Here is a 22949-nt window from a genome sequence, read left to right as displayed (position 1 = left end):
TATTTTGGCTTTCTCAGATTAGAATAATAATGATAATAATAATTATCATCATCATCATCATCATCATCAAATGTGAGTTTTGGTTGTTATGTGTGGTTTTTGCTTGCTTTTTTTTTATAGATTGGTTGCATTGATTGTAACAATGCTAGATGTAACATTTCAACATTAGACGATTAAAAGATCAAGCACATCAAATCTCACAAAGTTACATGTTATCAATTGTTATCTTTTCTACAAGTGCATATCAACTGAATTATCTTGGTACTCGACAGTTTCTGAAGTTGGATAAGCTTCTTTCTCTTTATTTCCTCTGATAATCCCATCTTTGTTATTATGTAAATGTATACTTAAGTCTGGCATTGAATATACAATGCTTTTGATTTGAATGTGTTTAAAAAAAATAATGTTAAAAGGAAGTTTCACATGACGAAAGGAATGATTAAATGTAGAAATAAGATTTTCTTTTCTTCTCTTGATGATTGCAGTCTCTGAGCCTTTAGCGCCAATTGCATCGATCACCATTCTGCAAACTACAGTTCACAGTCTTTGGCATCATGGCGTTCAGCTATTCAGTGAAGAGAATTTGCTGTGCTCCAGGTAGACTAGCCCCGCACCTCAAGGCTGCTCACTTCCCCAGTGGCCGCCCTCCAGTGCTCTGCTGCACGATCCTTCCCAAATCACCTCACGCCTTACCACACCCTGGCAAAGCTCTTGGCATCGCCTCTGTTGGTGGCAACAACATTCACGTCTGCCACAAAAGCTTCTTCTCGCGGTGGTCCGCCTCAACAACACAGGCCAAAGAGCAAGCGACTAGCTCAGCGACTCCGGAGGATGCAGGAAGTGGAGGAGGCAGTGCCAAGGAGAGCTCTGAGATGAAGATGGAGACAGAAAAGGTTGAGGTTGACGAGGATGAGTCCATCATCCCAACGACGGATGAGAAGGGCCAGCCGCTTAGCAACTGGAGCCGAATGAAGATCATGATGAAGACATACGGATACGTCATCATTCCCGTGCACTGGGTGATAGCACCAATCTGGTTCGGAGCCTTCTACTACACTATTAAAATGTGAGTTCAGTGCTCAGAGCTGATCAAAAGTTGTGTGGAAGTAAAAGTAGATGCACAGGAATGTATCAGCCCAGTTCCCACTTGATATTTGAATATATTTTTTAAAGCTACATAATCCCTGCTACCAAAATCGAACAGCTAAAAAAAAAAAGGTAGTTGATGATAGATATTAGATGATGAAACAAGAAAGATGGTACATTATTCAGGTTGCTTTGAAGGATGCTGGATATAGAGGTACAGTAACAAAGTGATTGCAATATGAAATGAATACAGCATAGCTGCCAGATACCAAGGTAATGATTAGATAAAAGAACTAGCAAGACCTGACCCATATTTATGTACAATTTCACTTTCTCATTTCCACATAAGCTGTCGGCCATCATTTGCTGTCCCATGTGTCTGCAAAAATCATTTGTGAAAAAAAAAATGTCAAAGTGGCAGAAGTGCATTACTTGGTCATTATTTTCACCCGAACTTGGTGATTGTATGTCAAGTAATGTGAAACAAAACCCAAAGTTTAGAGTCTTATTCAAATTAATTTATTTACGTTGATGTGGGGCAATTTGTCAATCAGTAGCAATGAAAAATAATTGGAGATTATTTTACGTGCATATTACATTCAGACTTCAGAAGAACTGCTTCACAAGTGTAATACCCCTTAAGCCTGTTACAAAATGGTTTGAGCAAAATTTATTTTTTAATGAGTAGATACCACACACTACAATACCCTGTGAATGTAATGTATCTGTAGAACTGTATGTAAAAAAAGGAAGAAAATCAAATTTGATATTGGTTGTGTTATTGCCTTTGCAGGGGAGTTGATATCGGACCTTTCCTGAGTGCAATCGGTGTTAGCGACCACCATGTGGAGAGTTTGCGCAACTCCAAGGCCAGTACGGCCCTGATGGCCTACGCCCTCTACAAGATCTTCACGCCACTGCGCTACACCGTCACACTGGGTGCCACTGAGATGACCATCCGGCGGCTACGGAAGATGGGCTACATCCGGCCCCACCCGCCCAAGGAAAAGAGCTATCGGGACTCCTTCCGGGAGACTGTCACCGAGATGAGGGACAAGATCAAGGAGAGGCAGGACTCTGTTGGCCAATGAGGGCGCACTTCGCTGGCTAGCATGTCTCATGTGCGAACCATATCAGATAATTGTTGCCAATTTGAATTGATGAATTGCACTTTGAATCCACAAGCAAAGGATCAATGAAAAATATGCAGTGCCTGGTGATGCTTGTAATCCATAACTATTTGTGTGTGCATAGTGCAATGCATAGCATCCGTTCATGTGACTGATCCAGTGAAGGACATTCTATACTGTCGTGAGATCATACTTATTATGTGACTTCTCAGTCAATGAGCAAAAAATTTAAAGGTGCATCTAGTAGCCTTCTCATGACTAGTACACATTATGTAATGAAGCAGGACAAAGTCAACAAGAAGTAAATGATAATCTGGTTTTGAATACATATAGGTCATGCTTTGAACTTCAGATTATGGTTTGTGCACTATATTGGCTTGGCTTCAGCCTTCTTGGTGTAAATTTGCGGCACTATGCTGTACTAGTGCATTTACCATCACTCAAAGTGTCTGAACAGCTAGTGGTGAAGTGGCGGTATATCAATCAAGATTTTGGCAGAAGCTTTAGTAGATATAGCTCTACAGACATACATGTATATCTCACTTCTTGTACCGCCAGTTAGTGTGTGTTCAATTCAAAGTCATTTCATGGGAAGAGTTTCTACAAATACATGTACTTTGTGCTCATAAAGTACGGTGATACCCTTCCACCTTACTATACTGCTGCTGAAAGTCAGTTTGATCATGACAGCTACCCTTCCAAAAGCATTTGCGAATGGAACGGTACCAGAAATTACTCCCAAAAGTGTCAAATTCATGGCAATTTGCCTCTCAATACATAACAGAATTTACTAAAGTCAGCTGTGCACTGGCAGCAACACAATGGTGTATGGAATACCCCTTGACTGGTCTTCTAAGTCACTCCCTGATATAAGTTGGTAGTGTGAAGCAGATAACAACTTTTATACCACCAGGAGTGAAATATTCATGTGTCAAATCATCCAAGGAAATCATATGAATATTTGTGTACATGACTCATTGTTCCGTTGATCCTATTAGTTGAGTAAGGAATATGTTCTGCTTTCAAATTTCTTTCATTTCTTAATTTTGTTGAGAGACAACAGGATAAGGCAGCTTTTATACTGTATTTCAGTATTGTGTCCTACTATATAGCAAGCATAGTTTATGACTTGAGAGAGTTGGGAGACAATTTCATGCATGGTACAATCCGTGATCAAAAATAACATAACGATGGACTGAGAAATATTGGTAATCCCTCTTCAAGAAGTAAGGTTAGCCCTTTTCCACTTTGAAGGCAATATAATACATCTCTACATTGTATTTTTGTTTTTTCACTGTTAAAGTCAATATTTGATATGTTTTAGTGTTCCAAATACCAGTTCACTCATGAAATTCTGGAAAGTAAAACCACTGTAAAAGAAATGACGTATACGGTATCTTGTCATTCAAAATTTTTATTGCAGGTAACCTTTTTACTACAGTACGAAGCTGGCTATGAATTAATAAGGTTATTGATGTAATTTTTGAAATTCATAGACTCCTGAACTGTTGCATGTGGTGCATTTATGGAAAAAAAGAAATCGTTGGTCAGTATCTACTTATGAATCTAAGTTTGCATGTGGTATTCTGTAGCTATTACATATTAGTCAACCTTAATCATGTCCATGCAGCATCAGTTAATCACTCAGATAGTCAGTACTTCGTACAAGGCCTTATTGAATGTCTAACAAATTGAGAATCAGACAGCTAGGCAGTAAAACTGCGGGTGCTGAAGAGACTTTAATTTGGTCAAATGGATCGATGACATTCATATACGTGAAGTTGACTGTATTGAGTGCTATAGGAGCAGAGCAGTCAAGTCAACCTGATTTTGCCCGAGGCTTCCTTAAAGCATCAATATCTCTTTGTGTCTGGATGAGAGGTTATAAAATCTCTCTGACTTGGAAATTACTTTTCCCCGTGCAGATGCATGTAAAATGCAAGCATCTCTCAGATTGCTCCTTGGAATCTCCTAATTTTGATAGTGAATGTTGGCGGCCCTTTAAAACTGGGTAAATTTTTACCTTTTTTTTTTAAATGTCATGTTCATACAAAAGTATGCTGGAATGATATTGATGAAATTACATGTAATGCATGATTTGAAGTACAAGAAACAATGTACATTTGCACTTTCTTCGCGGTGTGTGCTTTTCTGTGATTTGTCATTTGTCGCTCGGTACTTCCCATGATAAATACGTGGGCAGCTTTCTTTGAGTGATGAAATTTGCTTCATCAGGATTGACCTGTGGCATATAATGCCGGAGTAATACAGTAGAATGTGAGAGTTGGCACTGTGTGGGTGCCTGTCTTGTACAGTGTAAAAGACAATCAGGACTAACCCAGCCTACACATATGTAGAGTATAAAAATGCCTGAAGGTTGTATTTCTGCCTATTGTTTCCTAAATACTGTAAATGCATAAATGGATATAAATATATCATAACCCATCTTTCGTGCATTAAAACAAACTACCAGATCCAGCTGAAACCTCGTGCACATCTACAGTATATGAAAAACCAGACTCTCCCCCTCCCCCTTCAGCTGAATATATTCCCTCACCATCTGGCATTTGTCATTCATCATGTTCCATTGCCAACACTGTGCCACAGTTATACATGTATCTGCTTGATAATGCTCAGGTACATGTATATTCCAACAAAGCATGGTGGGAATCGAGCGTATGGACGAGGAAACCTCACGTTGTCCTGATGGGGTCATTGCACTCCACTGTTAGCCTCCTCCACAAGAAGTTTGAAATGGGATTTCAATAATGCAGTGGAAGAACCAACAATTTTAAAGCATCAACGTCCATCCTCGATGGAAAGTGGTGTAACTGCAGATATTCTCTGTAGCTGAGCACATTCCTGGGAATTGCTGGGTTAAATAGTACCAGGACATACTTGATTCTCACAATAGTTGGAAAAAAAGAAGAAGAAGAAAAGAAATAGCCCACATGGCTTATTTGTGAGGTTTATTTGCAATGTCAAATGTAATACAATGTTGTATACCATGTTTAGTTTATACAATGATGGTATAATCTTAAACATCTGCATGTATATGGTACTTTATGCAAAATATCTCAAAATGCTAAACATAGAGGCAATATAAGCTTAAATAATTACAATGATCCCACAAACATACTGCATATACTTCCAAAAAAAAAATACAGTGCACTACAATTACAATACAGTTTGTACAATAATTCATAGAGTGAAGAGGTAGGTTTTGAGTCTGTTTTATTTAAATGTGTACAAGGTTTGTGGGCTTCAGAATCTAGACAGAGAGACTATCACACAGTGGGGGCAGGGGCACAAATGGAAAAAGCTTTGCCGCGTGTGTGAGCGAGGACCCGGAGCAAGTGGCAAGTAAAGCTGTGGATGACACACACATTGGTTTCAAGGACCACAATTAATTCCACAAATCAATTCAAGGACCTGCATATGTGCTACATGATCAATGTGAAATTATGAAAAATTGTCTGGACTTACGCTCTAGATTTCCACATGCGAGCCATTGACAACAAAGTCAAGATAGCGTGCATTCAATCAGACAATGCAATTGCGATAAATCCGTATGAATTTTAAAAGTACAACACACCACAACACACTACATTGTACACCAAAGAAATGCAGTCATATCATAGAGACAGAACAGTAGGTCCATCATGTTTTTCTTCTTTTTTCTTTTTTCTTTTTTTTTAATAAAGAAATGACCTTCAACAGACCATTGATAAGGGTATGGCATCTCTAGTGTGCGCTATACTCTGCGCATTGAACGAAGACTAGCTGATGATCACATTTCTGAAGGATGGCAGACAACGACACGACCAAACCCGACACAACAACCACTCCCGTCGAATCGGCAAACGACGACGAGAAGCAGGCTGGAGAAGCAGAACCTACCAGAGATCTAAGTGTGCTGCTGGATGATGGTAAAAATTCGCAGATGCTTCTCTGTGAACGCTGTGGGAGTAAGATGTTACTGCCTGGATTAGCGGAATTTGTTACCAAGGACGTACGTAGTCCCATCCCTTCATAACCTTGTATGCTGCGATATAAGTCTCAGTACCAGTATTGCAGTAAAGTTTATGGCAGTAACACCATTATTTATTGGCAAAATAATGATATAATACAAAGGAATATTGATACAATGAATACGGGACAGTGCGTTTACATTACTAATACATGAGCATGCGCTGTACTGTAACTCGTATGAAATGTTTTCCTTCATGTGAATGTATCTAGGGTCTACGACATTTTCTTTCCCTGGCCCATACCGGCCTGGCTGGAACATTGTATTCAACAAAAAATAGTTTCTAAGTTTCAACAACAGACAAATGACATGCATGTCCAACAGAACCTGTTAAAGCAGATTTCACAATAATACCTTCACCAAAGTTTATTGTTTCTTTGTTTTTCAGTTGAATGTCAATCTGAGCAGCCTTTGCTGAGTTTGCATTGATTTAACATTAATATGTCTTTTTGTAATCGAAACTATGAATGCACATGTACAGTTTCAGTCTGATGTTTAGTTCAGAAAACAAAGAAACCCTTACCAGGCCTTATTAAATCAAATGTTGGTCTTGAGTAACCTTTTTTTTTTTTCTTTTTTCTTTTTTTGATATTTCAATGATTTCCAGAGACTCCAACCCCAAGCACCTTCTGATCTGGAGATTCTCCTGCCCGAAACCCCTAGCAAACGAGAGACTCCAGCTAGCAGCTTGATGTGTGCAAAGCGCGAAGTTCCTAGGGTTCTAGATGTTCTCTGGTGCTATCTAAGGCTTATTTTTTCAACATATGATAGCAATAAGTAAGAAATCCTTTCCACCGGGGGACACAGAGCCAGGGTGGGAGAAATCAAATCTCAAGCGGGAGAACGGGAGATTTTGCAAAGTTGGGCTTTCGGCGGGAGATCTCCCGTCGAAAACGCGAACGTTGGAGTCTCTGGATTTCATTCAAATTATAATTATGAATTAACCCATTCTTGGTGTATTAAACATGAACAAAGACAACACCCCATATACCCATCTACCTCCATAGTGCCATACGTACAATTGTACCAACACCTGCAAAGAGCTCTTTGGGGTAGCTGTGGCATTTGCTTTCATCATGGGACCCAAAATTCTATATGGTTTTGATAATGTCTGGAGCCATCATAATCTATTCTAAACAACAATTCTCCGAGGTTTTTTTTAGTCGGAGCCCATCATTTGGTTGTTTTTTGTTTTGTTTTCCAAGTGAACTATTGCATGAACTAGTTAGGGTACATAATGTCATAAAAACAATCCAGATCTTTGATGATTTTTGAAACTTACACATTGCCAAAATCATTGTCACAATTTCAAATCAATATTTATTCAAAATTGATTGACCTGATATTTGTAAGATACTTAATGTACATCTATGACTGGAATACAGTGCACTTCCATTACAACAAATATGGTTGTAACAAAATTTTGGATACAACAAAGTGAAATTCAGGGCCCAAAATTATCATCTAGATACCTTTTTACACTTTGTTAGTTTGGATATTTAAAAAAATGATAATAATAATGATATACAAAAGAAATTGCTAATCCCAAGGACTTCTAACGGTAGTCACCTGTAGCATTGATAAGCACTAGATTATGCTGTACAAGAAGAGAAAAGAAAAGAAAAAAGGTAATATCACAAGAAGGTTAATTCCTGAATGGTGAATAACTGGAATGCTGTATATTAAAGAGTACACGGATTCAACAACATCTGGTTAATTTTGCCAATAGGCAAATTACGATTGTTTATAATGGTCATGAGGACCTGTGAATGTCAGGTATGTGTAGCCCTCTCTTTTTCGTGTACTGTTCCGTCCGTCTGTCTGTACGTATATCTCTGTCTCTCATTCTCTTTCTCACTATCCCTCCCGTCTCCATTCATTACCTCTGCAACAGATTTTTCTGCCTTACATGAAGATCAAGTCTGAGCAGCAAAAGGCGACTGACGGGGAGGTTCTGAAAGACCACTGGGTAGTGCCGGACATGTTCACCTTTGAGAACATTGGATTCACAAACACAGTGCAAGGCACCACCAAGTACTTGATATGTGCAGACTGTGAGGTGGGCCCCGTTGGATTCCACGACCTGGCGGACAGGACCAAGTTCTTCATTGCACTTGATCGAGTCAAGCATGAAGCTACTTAGTGGGGCAGCCATCACTGCTGCATACTGTTGCTCGGTAAGAATGGACTTATTGTGATCCTGCTTTCAAAGTTATCACTTGTCTCGTGTGGAAGTGTCCAACAATCTGTGAGCCTGGCATTCCTGCTCGTCTTTCTTCAGCGAAGTTTCGATCCAAGCAGTAAAGACACTTATGCATAATAATATATTTTCTCAGTATGTCACTGTCATGGAAATATGTGTATACGTAGGTGTACACCTTTTGAGTGGAGTATCCTTGTAAGGATTGTCATTGTTTGATGCAATCCTAGTTGCATTTTAACCATACATGTCTCCATCCACCTATAGATATCTTTCCAAGTATCATTCTGTTTTGCATCGTCCTACTGCTGTGGTGTTCAAGTTACGACTTTCAGGCTGTGAAAGTATGTGTAAATGTCACTGATCCAGTGCCTAGTGCCATCTGCGTAATATGCCCTTAATAGATCAGAGAATGTACTATGGATATTGTGTCTTCATCTTCTCTTTTGCCAAAAGCCTCGTAGAATATTATTCCAAGCGAACCAGTGTAGTGTGTTTCTTAAAGGTAGATGAATGTGTGTGTAACATTTTGCAGCAAGAACTACTTCTTGGTATGCAGCTCTGGTGCATTTTATTGAGTGGATTGAATAAATAGCAGATCTTGTCCTAGCTCCTCATCCACACCAGGGAGGTGGAAGACACCTCCCTGTCCACACTCTGCATTCTGCCAATTTCTGTTTGACAATTTTGAAGTGTAACATGCCACTGTGCTTTCAATTTGCAAAATGAGCACAGTGTTTCTTTTATCTGAATAAAGCGGAGTTCCTTGAAATTATCTTCAAATTCAACACAAGGAGCAAAAGTTTGGTTTAACAAAACTGCTAAATGTAATTGTAGAAAATTTTCTCGTCATGAGTTATGCTTATAAATCAAACTCAATAGACAAAAATGATATTTCAGACAAACATTAGGGCCACTCCAACATGCAAGCACCACAAGAATGAAACTGGCAAGAATTACAAGTAACTTTTCTGATCACAGTCAGAAGACATGCCCTGTAATTAGGCTTGCTTCACATTCTTACAATTTTGGGGGCATTGTCAGCATTTGTGTGAATGATCCATTCTGTGCATGCCAGGTTGGCTAAGCAAACTTGCAGCTCTTGGAACATGAGAGCAGGAGATATACACTGCAACTGGCTGATGCATAGCTAGAGATACATATTTCTTGTATCAAGAGAATGTGTTTGACATCATGTGAACAAAATATCATTGGATTTTATGTTGCTGAGATCACTCTTTGAAGCATGCAAAGGGCTTACTTGCGAGTATTTACTGAAAATTCCCAGATATCTTGACAGTAGATATGTATGTCCACATTGATATGTGTGTCCACATTTGAACAAAACTGAGCAAACAGTCTGGACAACTGAAACCAGCAGAATATCAAAGAAAATTTTAACAGTCCCACCAAGACAACTGCGAGAGACATTGATTAATATTTCTACCGTGGGAGATGCATGAAACTCACACCCTTCCTCCTCAGCTTTTTTCTAGGGCATTTTCAGGATATCCAATTTGCAAACTCACGAACCATCAGCGGTGGTAAGCAATCTCCCATTTTGCTCTTGAAGTCCATGATTTGACAGTGCTCCAGAATTCATTCATAATTATAATTTAAGCATTTGCAAAGACACATTCCTGTTATTGACTAATTATGAGTATCAGATGTACAAAGTATATGTGTATGGAGTGTGGAATGTAATTTGACATGATACATTAACAACACTAAATTTTGACATGCATAAGAGGCAGTGTTACTTCTCAGGAAGCTTACACAAGGATTTTAAGCTATTGTATAGCAGCTTTTCCTTTCACCTCCAGGCAATCTGGCATTTTGTGTCTTGATTGCAAGATTCTTTCCGTGCAAAAGTGTACAAAAGTATGCATACAGTTCACTCCTGTTATAATGAACACAGTAATAACAAAATTGTGGTTACAACGAAATAAAATTCAGGCCACAACATTACAGGTTTTTTGTTTTTTATTTATTTGTTAGGTTATAACGAAATGTCTATAACTTAAGAAAAAATAATTGGTCCTGAGAACTTCGTTATAACAGGAGTCAACTGTACTTAGTTATTTGTATTTTTCACAAATATTGGCAAAAAAGTGCAATTTCTATGTCTTTTTATATTAGTGAATTGAGTTTTACAAACTTGTGCTGGTTATATTAGATACCTGTAGTACTTTTTTTTCTCTCTAGAGCATCTCAAGTGAAAATAACAGATATACGTGTACTTGTACTGACAATCTGATGGTGCATCTTCTTTATCCCCTTCCTTTTGTAAAGGTAGCATTTTGTGTACTGAACGTCAGTAAGTATAATATCTACTTAAAACCTCAGTTTTGTGAATGACTAACTCATTTTTTTTTTTCAATTTAAGACATTGTTTTATTTATGAATTGTTATGGTTTTTATATGTATCATCTGACACTGAAATTGTGGCCCACACTTGGCAAGAAGTCAAAGGTGGAAGTTGGTGTGATGCATATGTAGCAGGCCATGGAATTCAAGCTCACTGTCACAAGCAAAATCCTTTTCAACTCAAGTTGGTTGTTATATTTTGTGTATTTATTTTTGTTCCTGCGTACGGATTACATTGTCATTGTTGACCTCTGTCATGAAGGTGATAACAACAGCCAGTGATGCTTGAGGTCACAGGGTTCAAAATATCTTCTGCACTGATATCGAAACTAACAGTACGATGTGACTGTGTCCAAAGCAGGGACAATATTTTAGTGCAACTGTGAATGGTTTAATACTACAGTTGAATTTAGATTCTGGACATTAACAGACAAGAAAGAAAGAAAAAATTTATGTGTACTGCATAATATAATAATGTTATTGCAAGCCCTGGCATGTCTTATGCAGTCTCTTTAACATAGTGTTCTTTCAGTGCCATAGCTTGCAAAATTTTTATTGCAGAGACTCCAACCCCAAGCACCTTCTGATCTGGAGATTCTCCCGCCTGAAACCCCTAGCAAATGATAGACTCCGACTTGATGTGCGCAAAGCGCGAAGTTCCTTGTGGCCAGGTCCAGCTCTAGGGTTCTAGATGTTATCTCATGCTATCTCAGGCTTATTTTTCAACATACGATGACACTAAGTGAGAAATCATTTCAAGCGGGAGAATAGCAGATTTTGTGAAAAATGGGCTGTCGCCGGGATATCTCCCGTCGAAAGCGGGAGAGTTGGAGTCTCTGTTGTTGGTGAAAAGTTAGCAACCATAAAATTTGCAAAATATTTTCTTGTTTCCCGTAGTGCCTGAAGGGATTATCCTTTGCCGTGTGAGCAAAGATTAGCTTTGGAGTCAAATAGTGAGCTGACAAGAGTCTTTGTGAAAGACAGTCCGATTTTCAGAGTGTTATAGGGCAAATGTGGCATTCACACGTTCCCTGAAAGTACATGTGTGTGTTTGCTTTATTAAAATGGCGGTCGTTCAGTGTACCTTTGAAATGGTGTTCAGCAAACATATTATTACAGTGTATGATGGTACTGCAACTGGTGCAGTCCAGCAACCCTGTTGGCCTTTGTTCCCTCAGTCGTGTGGGTAAACATTGTATATCACATGGTAAGACCAATTAAAAGATAGCATGTAAAACTCATGATACATGTGTACATGTGCATCACTCTTTGATGAATGGTGAATGAAAACAAGAAACAACAACAATAAAACAAAGCACATCCCTACGTCTTCATTCTGTGAAAGAAGGCATCAGATACCAGTAAGGTCTAAACAGACTTACTCGTATGTATTCCACCAAAATTGACACATACAGCTGTAGTCTAGTGGATCTTAGAATTGTTAGTTTGTTTGGGTTTTTTGTTTGTTAGTTTTTGTTTTTGTTTTTGTTTGCTAAAATAATAACGCTACCAGACAGAATTCACTTGAAGGGTTTTGTGTTTTCATTTTTTTTATTAGTTTGTTTTTAGGGAGCAACCTTTTTGTAATTTACATGTGTAATGGTTTGAGGACGATATCTGTTCAAGTGAAACAGATCTTACTTATTGCTGTACATGTAATTCACGTGTGGTGCTGCAAGATATTCACAAAGAATTCATTACTTTTTCCCATCACTTGATTGCAAAAGTGATTTCCTTTCGAGAAGAGGAAAGTGTAGATAAAGGAGTTGTAAGGAGGCGTCTCCCGTTCCACATGCCTTGTGAAAGCGCTCGGTGGCGGTCGTCACTGTCACAGTCTGTCAGCCAACCAACGCGGAGAGTAGCGATATGTTAAACTACCCCATCTATTGACCTCCTGACGCACAATGTTCCTATCCTAGTGATTGCTGCGACGCGACAGGAAATTGACCACTATGGGGAACACACGGTGCCGGTAGTGATACATGTGTAAATCGAAAGTGACTAAGACCGGCAGAGAGAGGGAGAGAGTGAGAGGGGAAAACCCAGGGCCAGGGAGAAGGGGGAGAGCCACGTGTTTGATGGAGAAAAAATTGAAGAGAGCAAAAACGTTTTCGAAGTCCCGTTCATTCCAGTAAATTCAAAACTTGCGGTTTCAATTAGTAACATGTCCTAGATTTTGTGAGTGACCATGCCGTGCAAAGAAGCGACTACATGTATATCCGTTGAGGTTCAAGAATTACAAAAAAAAGAAAGAAAGAAGAAGAGAATAGAAGAGAGAATCATCCCACAGAGTTATCTTCCATTGGCAAACGGCATTATGCTAAACACTACCTTTCATACAGTACATGTAGTTTTAATCTCTTTTAGGACCAGTGTCTTTATCTTGCATTTGTATTAAAAAAGAAAAAAGAAGAAGAAGGACATGAATTTGCCTGAGACTTCGTCGAGGATGTTACAAATGCCATGTCGTCTAATACCCTCATCACGACTCTATGAACTACCAGCAAGACTGTAGCATTATAGGGTCTGAAGCATATCAGTTATCTCCAGATGGCCGTACAACTTTCTTCGTCTTCTTCTCGCAGCTATGATACAACTGTAGTATGTAGTATATAATGATAGTAATGATGATAAAACGCATTGGCCCGAGAGAACCGGACCTGAGACATGTTAGATCGGAAAGATCATTCGTAAACAACTTCTTGGCGCCGCAGGTCAATCATACCCCCGAAGTTCATTGTCGTGACTGGCATGACCGCACTGGCGCCGGAGCGATAGTGTTTCTTTAAGGTCTGCAGCTTCAAGAGGTGTACTCCTATGTTGTTTATTGTCTGGCTTGGATGAAACAAAAAACGATCTTCATAAAACTGGTCATCTTGTTCTTTATCATTTTTGTTCTCTGTCAACCAGGATATCACCTCTCTTTGTTTTGAGTGTGTGTTTTTTTCCGTAAGGTGAGAAATACTTTGTTTATTTTTTTTGTTTTTGTTGTTGTTTATAGTACCATTCATTTCGAGTACAGTCTGCTGGACTGGTCTAGTTAGAATGTCTTTTGGTCATCTTGTTTTTCATCAGTGTTGTTCTCTTTAAACCAGGATATCACCTCTTTTTGTTTGGGTGTGCGTGTGTGTTTCCGTAAGGTGAGAAATACTTTATTCATCTTTTGTTTTTGTTGTTGTTTATCGTACCATTCATTTTGACTACAGTCTGCTGGACTGGTCTGGTGTCTTTTTAACCAATAACATGGATCACATTTCTTTCTTTTTTTATGTTTGAGAGTGTTGTGTTTGTGTGTCTGTATGATTGCGAAGAGTTGCCAAAAGTATCAGCGAATGGTGGGAAAAAATCCTTCGCACGCGACTCCATGTTTTGCAAGGGGCACTATAGCACCATTTAATTTTCATAATGCTTTTGAGTATCAGTGGCGGCTGCAGTCCTGTGGATACTGTACAGCAGATGTGCATAACAAAATACATGTATACCCAAACGTACATGCAACAGAAGACAAGATATGGAAATGAAACAAACGGTTAAAAAGAATATAGCACCTAAATTGCGGCGTACCACACTAGCATTTTTTATTATGGTTATTGATAAACTGCTGAACGTGCTTTGTTTCTCTTAGTTCATAATAGTGCTCAAAGAATGTTTTTTTCTTGTTATCTATTCTCTCTATACATTTTTTTTTAAAATTTTTATATGCTATAGGATTTTTGGTAGCAACTGCATTATCTATATAACATTGCGTCGTACTTCCAATTTTTTTTACCCCGAAGTCAAAACTTCGCAATGCTAAACAGTTTGTTATGGGCAATCTAAAAATTCTTATATAGTCAATCTTCCCGAAAAAAAAAAGATAGGATACAGAAGCCTCTCCCCCCCCCCCCCCCGAAAAGAAGTAAAATATGATGGCAAAATGATTTAGCGTCGATATGTAAAAGATTAAAAATGGCAGAGCAAAAATGTCACTGGTTAAGAGATATTAGAGGGATAAAGTTAGAAGTATCAATGTAGGTTAAAATACAATGTGTCGGGAATGATAAACTATAAGTGGATGTGACATTCCAATTAATTTTCCTTCAGATTGCTATGGCTCATTACAAGCCCACGAGCCCGACAGCACGGGGCTAAATATTGTAGTGTCGAACTCGTAGACCCTTTTTGCCTAGTGTCGAGTTAGTGGGCCTTATATGCGTATTGTGTTAGTATCTATAGCTCGTGGGCCCGTTTTACTTATTAGCGTCTTGTAGTTCGTTGATCTGTTTTACTCGGCCCTTGGCTCGCAGGGCGACTCAAGGGTGCATGACTCATGGACCAGGTTTCAATACGTAGTTTGTGGGCCGTTCATGAGTCATGGTGTCTAGATAGTGGGATGACCCCCGTTTTACTCGGCATCGTCAAGATAAGACTCTAACATATCTTATTTTGAAATACGTAAACTATACCATATGCACAAAATAGTCTTTCAATTAAAGGTGAAACGTATATAGATACACTGTATGAACCAAAAATCATGATTGTCACGACGGCGAATTAATGGGATAAGGGGAAAACAGAACAAAGCAAAGTATAACGTGCTCGATGTAAACTATACTCATCGATGGAGGTGCTCGTGTTTGAATCGTAGCTATTCACGCGAGGGATGCGGCCGCTGTGCGGAAAACACCCCGAAACCAGGTGAATGATAAAGATACAGTAGCGTGGGAGGTTGGAAATAAGTCATGCACGGATGTTCAGGGATTGATAAACCCATTACCTGATAATTGGTGGTCGCATATGGACAATGGCTTATTCACCCAATTGCCCACTACACCTTACCGCAGTCAAAACACGGACGATACATGACCTGCTGCAATTCGAATATGAACTGAACAGTGCTCCGATGATACAAGAAAACAATCAAAATACATTGTATCCCACTACCCAGTGCTTGTATAAAGAAATTCGAGAGTGCACTAATAAGGCAGTAACGACACTTGTTTACTCAGAGTTGCAAATGCTCATGTCTGGAATTTAAGCCAGCAGAAGTCATATTTCATTCTCTTAACGATGGGGGTGGGGTAAGAAATCTGGCAGATGGACAGGGAGACAAACAGAAAAGACAGACATAGCAGGAGAAACATTTGAATTATATATATATATATATATATATATATATATATATATATATATATATTCATCTTTTATATGGGGGTGTGTGTATGTGTGTGTAGAGAAAGAGGGAGGGCAAGGGGGAGAGGAGAAATACCAAATAGTATGCTGACTGCTGACGTGGGGGGGGGGGAGACTGAAGAGATGTTCGATAGTGACTAAAGTTTAAAGGGACTGTACAGTACTGGTTGAGTTATGGGATTCATGTTTTGAACATTTCTAAGTGAGATAATGAGAAACCTCTTATGAAATATGAAAGAGCATGTACTGTTAAGAAGGATTTAATTTTTATTTGATGAAAATCGGTTTTGAAATGGCTGAGATATCCAAAAAAATGATGATAATAAAAGGCGACATGCCACAACTTTATTATGATCTCTTTGTTTCACCTTGTTTTTTGATATCTCACCCATTTCAAAACCGATTTACATCAAATAAACTTTTGATACTCTTTAGAATTGCATGCCCTTTGACATCTCATAGAGTGGTTTCTGAATATCTCACAAGATGTTAAAAGCTAAATCCTCACCTCGACCAGAACTGTACACACCCTTTAATTTAGAAGGAGCGTCCGATCGAAAATGATTTATAATCACTCACGTTTCATCAATGATCCTACAATACAATTATTGAATACTTAGTATTTCTGTCATATCTGTAATTTCTTTCATATTTTCACATTTCTTTTGTATTTACCGATATAAGCTGACCGCTCGTCTAACGATATGAAATGTACCATCGCACTCCTCGCTATATCGAGCATGCAGAGCAATTGTGATGATGTCACCAACCTTGTACATAAGCTCCGTTTGATTTTCATCAAACACGCACATCCTGTACTCTTTTTTTTCTTCTTTTTTTTTTTGCCCTGAGAAACATTTGTTATTATGCCAAAGTCACAGTTTGCCCACGCCAAAAAACTTGCGATGTGTCTTATAAAACAAATAGTGAACGGTCTTTTCTTCGCACAATGAAATGATGTCTTGTACATGGCCCAAAGTGGCCATTCAGCTATGTTTATCATCAGCAGCCAACCGTTTCCTGGCAGCTAGATTTAAAGTTTTACTCGATAAAGATATATTAAACGAAGTGTTTCTTACCGTCATACATAATGATATCTTGGAAATTCAAAAGAAAAATGGCGGATTTCCTGGAAATGTTACATTTTGGATTTTTCAACAAGCTTCCTCTTTTTTCCATCTGTTTCCTTTACACTGATTGCTTCCTTTCATCCATCTATTTTATGTATTTTCTCATTAACGTATGATCATGTATAACATAAAATCACAAAGGAGGACCCTTTTGGGCTGCACTATACTTCGATAGACCAACAAAAAGAGGAGGAAGCGAAATACAGTTTCTTTATACATGCGTTTTATTGGAGAATGGATGATCTATCAAGTAAAAAGCTGAAGACTACTTGGTGAATAAAAACGAAATTACTGCAGCGACTGCAAGATAAGTGAAAGGGTGATACAAAGTAACCTCTATAAAGTGATCATTAGATTGTAATTGGAAGTCAACTTTCGCCTCTTCTTTAAGGAAGCTGAAATGACCGCAAACCTGATCGCCATGAATGAGTGGAGAATGTGGTATTACTAGCGGCTCAAGTTGGCTCTTGTTGCGAGCAAGTCTGTCAGGGCAAGTTTCCGCTTTCGTGTTCAACCAATAGTCCGGATGTTGTCTTCTCAGGTATGAGATGCGAGAGAGAAATATGAGATAAAATGGATATACACACACACACTCACACACACGCACACACACATATACACACACGCACGCACACACACACACACACACACACGCACACACACACACTCACACAGACACACATACACATACACATTAATTGGCCTATATACCTTTTTATCAAGATAATTCAACTTCATAGATTCATTTCCACGCGGAAAAGACAAATATATCAAACCAATACATTGTCATGATTCTTAATCATCACAATGCAAGGAATATAGATCAAATTTCAAAAATTATTGCTTTCAAATGAAATAATTTTGTTCTTGGATATGGAGGGATCCACTCAAAGCTATCAATCATAGAGCTATCAACAATTAAAGAAGCAGTACGGATAAAGAAGAAGAAAAAAACTTGCCGAGGGAAACAAGCAAAATATTATGACAAAGACGGCTGCAATAGAGACCCAATACAGTGGCCGCTCAAACAAACAGTATCATATACCTAATTATAGTGTCATAACATTATACGTATAATAATGCAGAGGACTAGGAATGGCGTAGACGACTGAGTCTGGGGCAAAGGGCATTTCATTGACCATTCAACCAATCAGATTCAAGGATTTCAGTAGCTTAAAAAGTTTGTCAGAAAAAAAAGTCTGACGAAGTGCTTGATGAAATGCCCCCCCCCCCTATTATTACAGTATGCTGATTACATAATGCCCCAGAAGCCTGCAGTAAAGGTAATACATTGGTAGTATACAGTATGAAAACGTTAACCCGTTTATACGAATGATCGGGGCTAATAGTGTTCTCAGGAGGTCGTGTGTCGTCAATGCATAAAACTTTACATTATGAAAGTGTCGAGAGAGGAGGTTTACTTCTATTTCATGTATTGCACGTGGTGATCAGCCACTATCGTTGTTCCTGATGTCATCTTTTGATTAATCTATGATTTGCATCACCCCCCCCCCCCGCCATACAGGGCCTACACACTTTTCCAACTGTTCTCGTACAGCGATATGGCAAGACATCTGAGTGTAATCGGGTAGACCGTCAATACCTCTCAGAGACTTCCGCGATTATATTCAAGCGCCCAGTTTCTTATGCCTTTATGGTTGTTTGTATATGTATCGGACCTGTCTGAGATGAGAAAATATTTAGTAACATGAAAACTACCAGCGACTCCTCCCCCACCCCCACCTAAAAAAAAAAATGAATAACACGAGATTAAATAATTATGACTCTGAGTGAAGAGGCATGTCCCAAGCATACATCAAGACCAATCTCTCATCTTTTCCTTTACCTATATGCAGTCCTGTACAGTATTACACTTTCCTCTCGTCAGCCTTACAGTTTAGGATGGGATCTGCGCAATGCGCCTTGGGATATCAAGACAATGCTCTCTTTTTTCACTCCAGTTTTCAGAGATATGTATGTTATAGCCATCACCTATATATAAAGAAAAGGTCATAAATTCGCTGCTGATATTTGAGAATTGGGGTATATTGCATTTCAGGAAAGAAGCCAGCTAAATTGGACCACAATCGATAGATAGATATCATATTGGAGAGCCCAAAACAACAGCTGGAAAATCCATCAGCGATAGCGATGATTGAGGTTCACGTTTGTATTTCCGGGTCAAGAAGGCGGAATTATTCCACAAAAATGTGTGATCGTTGTTGACTGCCAAGGGAGCGAGGATATTAAAGGTTCGAATGGTCATTGGATAGCCAGATCCACAAATGAAAACAACACTTAAAGGGAAACTCGAACTTTTGTGTCCAAATAAGATTCTGATACAAAACACTGATGTCAAGGAAACAGAAAAGTACAAATCTCATTATATTGGACCAATCAAGAAGATTATGGAAAAGTAAATTAAAATGTTAGCATGCTGTCGGGAAAAGGTAAAAATTGGACGTATTCGTGTGTGAGAAGTAGACATGGCGATGATGTCGTTGTCTAGCAACGTTTATGGAATATAACCTTTTGTAAGAAGTTCACCCACTATCATAACTATAATCACCCCCCCCCCCCCAGTCATAGTTCTAGAGCAGAGCATGCCAGAAGCTAAATGACAAGTTCGTTCCATCTCGTACACGTTAGTGCCCTCTACGTCTGCCACCTTATATGAAGGCACATCCGGTGTGCTCATTATTTGAATACAACGAGTGACAATTAAGACGCTTTATAATATGTATGTCTGTTACAACTTTTGGGTTAATTATAATTATCGAGTTGTGGGATGAGTCGAGAACCTCCCACTTTTTCGATCAGATCTGACATCAGCTCAAGATCGTCTTCATCTTCATCGCATATCGCCACTGGAGCGTGGCGTCGTCGCCTGCATCACTCGAAGGAGACCGCGAAGTTTCGAGCCAGCAAAACTAATGGGCCGAGAACTGACAGGAATAATGGTAGAGGGGGTAGACGCGCAGTAACCCAGACTAATAGTCAATTTTGCGTGGAAACCAAACTGACGCCCGAAACGAAACAGTTCAAAATATCGAAACTGATCGGTAAAACACGCTTTGTGCGCAGGGGTCGTCGAAGCTATAGTACGCTACGACATAGACGGGCAACAAAACAAAAAGATGAAAAGAACGAGGGACAACAATATCCTAGAAATCAAGATGGAAGCGTTCTGGCCTGTCAACACTTCATGTCATTAACTCCAAAGTGTGTTTGCGCGATCAGCACAATTAGGTGACATGTCTTCACCAAAAATGTTTCGGACTTCCGTTGGAAGGCGCAAGGCGTGCCAAATCGTCTATTATTGGAGATGATGACAACGCGTAAACGTACTATTTAGGCACATAATAGATCGTATTTTTCTTTTGCTGTCATATCGGATATCAATCAAACGTAAAAAAAGACATGGCATATATAGGACCTAATTAGTTGTATGTGCCGTCGAGAGATGCAAGTGTAAAAAATGAAATAAAATGAAAAAAAAATGGTGCAAATCCCCAACTCTGCATCAGTCGTGGACGGATGCAGCAGTAAAGTGAACTTTTCAGGGTGCGAACATTTTCTGTATAGGTGCCTTGTTGTTGTTCTACTTCTTCTTCTTCTTCTTCTTCTTCTTCTTCTTCTTCTTCTCCTGCTCCTCCTGCTCCTCCTCCTCCCTCTTCTTCTTCCTGCGTCTTTTATTTCCCTACCTGTGTGGGGGCGTTCTATTCCTCTGCCCAGCTTCGCGGAAATTCCAAGGGTTTGCTGGAGAAACGGCTACATTTATAAACATTCACCTGCTGGACCTCCTGCTTCCCTTATGATAATAAAAGATCGTATGATTAAAAAGCAAAGGACAGCATTTCACAACATTTTTTTCTTTAATGACATGCATGCACCCGATAGATTTGACTACATGTACAGGGTAAACGGAAGACGCTTTATCAAAGAATCCAAGAAAACTGAGGGGAGCATTTGAAAAAAAAAAAGTACTTCTAACTTTCCGTCTTCAAAACAAAACAAAAGTTGTACGCGGTCTTCTGATGTCAGACGTTATCTTCTGATAAATCGTGAAAAACTGAACTCCTCGAAAAAGGAAAATAAGGTAACAAAAATGCACTGTGATGAAGATTATACCGCCGACTGAGCGAGGAGAAAGGACTTGTGTGTTTGAAAAGAGAGAGGGCTACTATAGGCCTTGACTCTTGACAGTTCTTCAAGCGTTTTTCCCTGGTTGTGACCTCAAAATATTAGTGATTACAACTGTCACAATGCTATATGACTGGAGTCCTCGCTTTGACGAAAGAATGATGGCCTTGGCTTATCCTTGTTATTACAGTATTCACCGCAAAGGTGCATGTTCGCGGTCATGGAAAGTCCATCGGAACCGTCTGCTATTTCGCTTCCAACACACACTTGTCCGAGCTCGGAGATGGTAATGCGATATGAATTGCGTTCAACGGCTGGAACGATGAATAGGGCCTACTACTGACTTGGTTTGCGGTCAGTGGTCTTCATCCCACCCTGGCTTTCCAACAATCGCAACCAGTTTTCCTATTTTGTTATGCCACTAAAATTTCAGTTGTACCAGGGAGTCACCTCCCTGGTCGTACATGGGCCATCGAGGTATTAAAAGAGCGAGTAGCAGAGTTTAGGTCACAATAACATTTTAAATATGAAAAATAAAACATGTAAGATTAATTTCATGCAGTAGTAGTCTGGGGAAAATAAAGTGGAGGCAACCGGATGTGGTGCTTGTGCACTGAAGTGATACTGATAGACATGAAAGAGTTTCCGTACTTCTGATGGGGTCTTTCTACCGCAAAGTGGTGACCTTTTCACGGGGGATTCGAGAAAAAAAAGTGGCTTAGCATGGCTCACAGTTCAACTTTGCAACATGTCCAAGTCAGCTTTTGTGAATGAAGAATCCATTCAGACTAACAGAACAAAAGAAGTTCCATTGAAAAAGTTGTGGGATATTCACATTTCACATTTTTTATGAAACAGCAAAAGAAGTATGTTTACTGGAGCAAACCAATACCGCACGTACTGGAGAAGGTGAAGATCTCGCCCTCATCCCATCCTTCCCTATTGAGTATTGCAGCTTTTCATTCTGCCTCGACATCTAATCGGGCAGTATTTATATCCTTCGCACTAAAATGACTGCAGTCTTGCAACCAGGGAGTGTCCTGCAACATCCAAGCAAGGCAACCCTTAAATAGAAGGGGTTGCAAGGGGTTGAGAGATTATGAACCAAAACTATATGATTTGTATGATACTATCGTGTACAAGATAATTACACAATAATTAGAAATAATGAAATCACCTTTTCTAACTATTGCGTGTGATAGAGACCAATACCGATAAACTGTCCACACGCGAGTGAAACTTTCAAGTTTCATAACCTCTTAAAATCATGTCCGGGTTTTGATGAAACTGTCCTTATTCTGCTCATTTGACTTGGCCCAGTTATTGAGGTCAACGTGAAATATTTCAAGCATTTTGAAAATAAGCCAAAAATGACTTTTCATTCAAGTAATGGCCAGGTCTCTTATTTCTCTTAATATGCTGATACTCTGAGCTGAAATTGACACATGCCTGTCCTGAGGTGAATTTTGGAAATAGTGTCAGCAAGAGACGGCTGACATCTGGGGCTTAAAGGAAACCAAAACCCAAAGAGCAATGTGGATTGAGTGAAAGCAGCAACATTAGTAGAACACATCAGTGAAAGTATGAGGAAAATCGCACAATCGATGCAAAAGATATGAATTTTTACAGTTTTGGTGTTGGGACCACCGGATCAGGAGACTACTAGAGTTCATGACGTCATGTGTGGACAA

General features: G+C 39.2%; 2 protein-coding genes across 2 annotated transcripts; both read left to right on the top strand.

The window, feature by feature from the left end:
* Positions 1-554: 554 nt before the first annotated feature.
* On the top strand, positions 555-2265 carry LOC139720075 (protein FAM210A-like). Its single transcript, XM_071631445.1, has 2 exons — positions 555-1066; positions 1880-2265. The coding sequence occupies exons 1-2, from the start codon at positions 555-557 to the stop codon at positions 2175-2177; spliced, it is 810 nt and encodes a 269-aa protein (XP_071487546.1). The 3' UTR covers positions 2178-2265.
* A 3756-nt stretch (positions 2266-6021) lies between these two features.
* LOC139720074 (guanine nucleotide exchange factor MSS4-like) lies at positions 6022-9008 on the top strand. The gene is made up of 2 exons (XM_071631444.1): positions 6022-6228; positions 8141-9008. The coding sequence occupies exons 1-2, from the start codon at positions 6022-6024 to the stop codon at positions 8387-8389; spliced, it is 456 nt and encodes a 151-aa protein (XP_071487545.1). The 3' UTR covers positions 8390-9008.
* Positions 9009-22949: the final 13941 nt, after the last annotated feature.

The sequence above is a fragment of the Diadema antillarum genome, unplaced genomic scaffold, assembly GCF_040938485.1.
Source record: "Diadema antillarum isolate AM-2024a unplaced genomic scaffold, OU_Dant_1.0 scf00000120, whole genome shotgun sequence".
Classification (NCBI taxonomy): domain Eukaryota; kingdom Metazoa; phylum Echinodermata; class Echinoidea; order Diadematoida; family Diadematidae; genus Diadema; species Diadema antillarum.
This window is presented reverse-complemented; position numbering and strand designations above follow the sequence as displayed.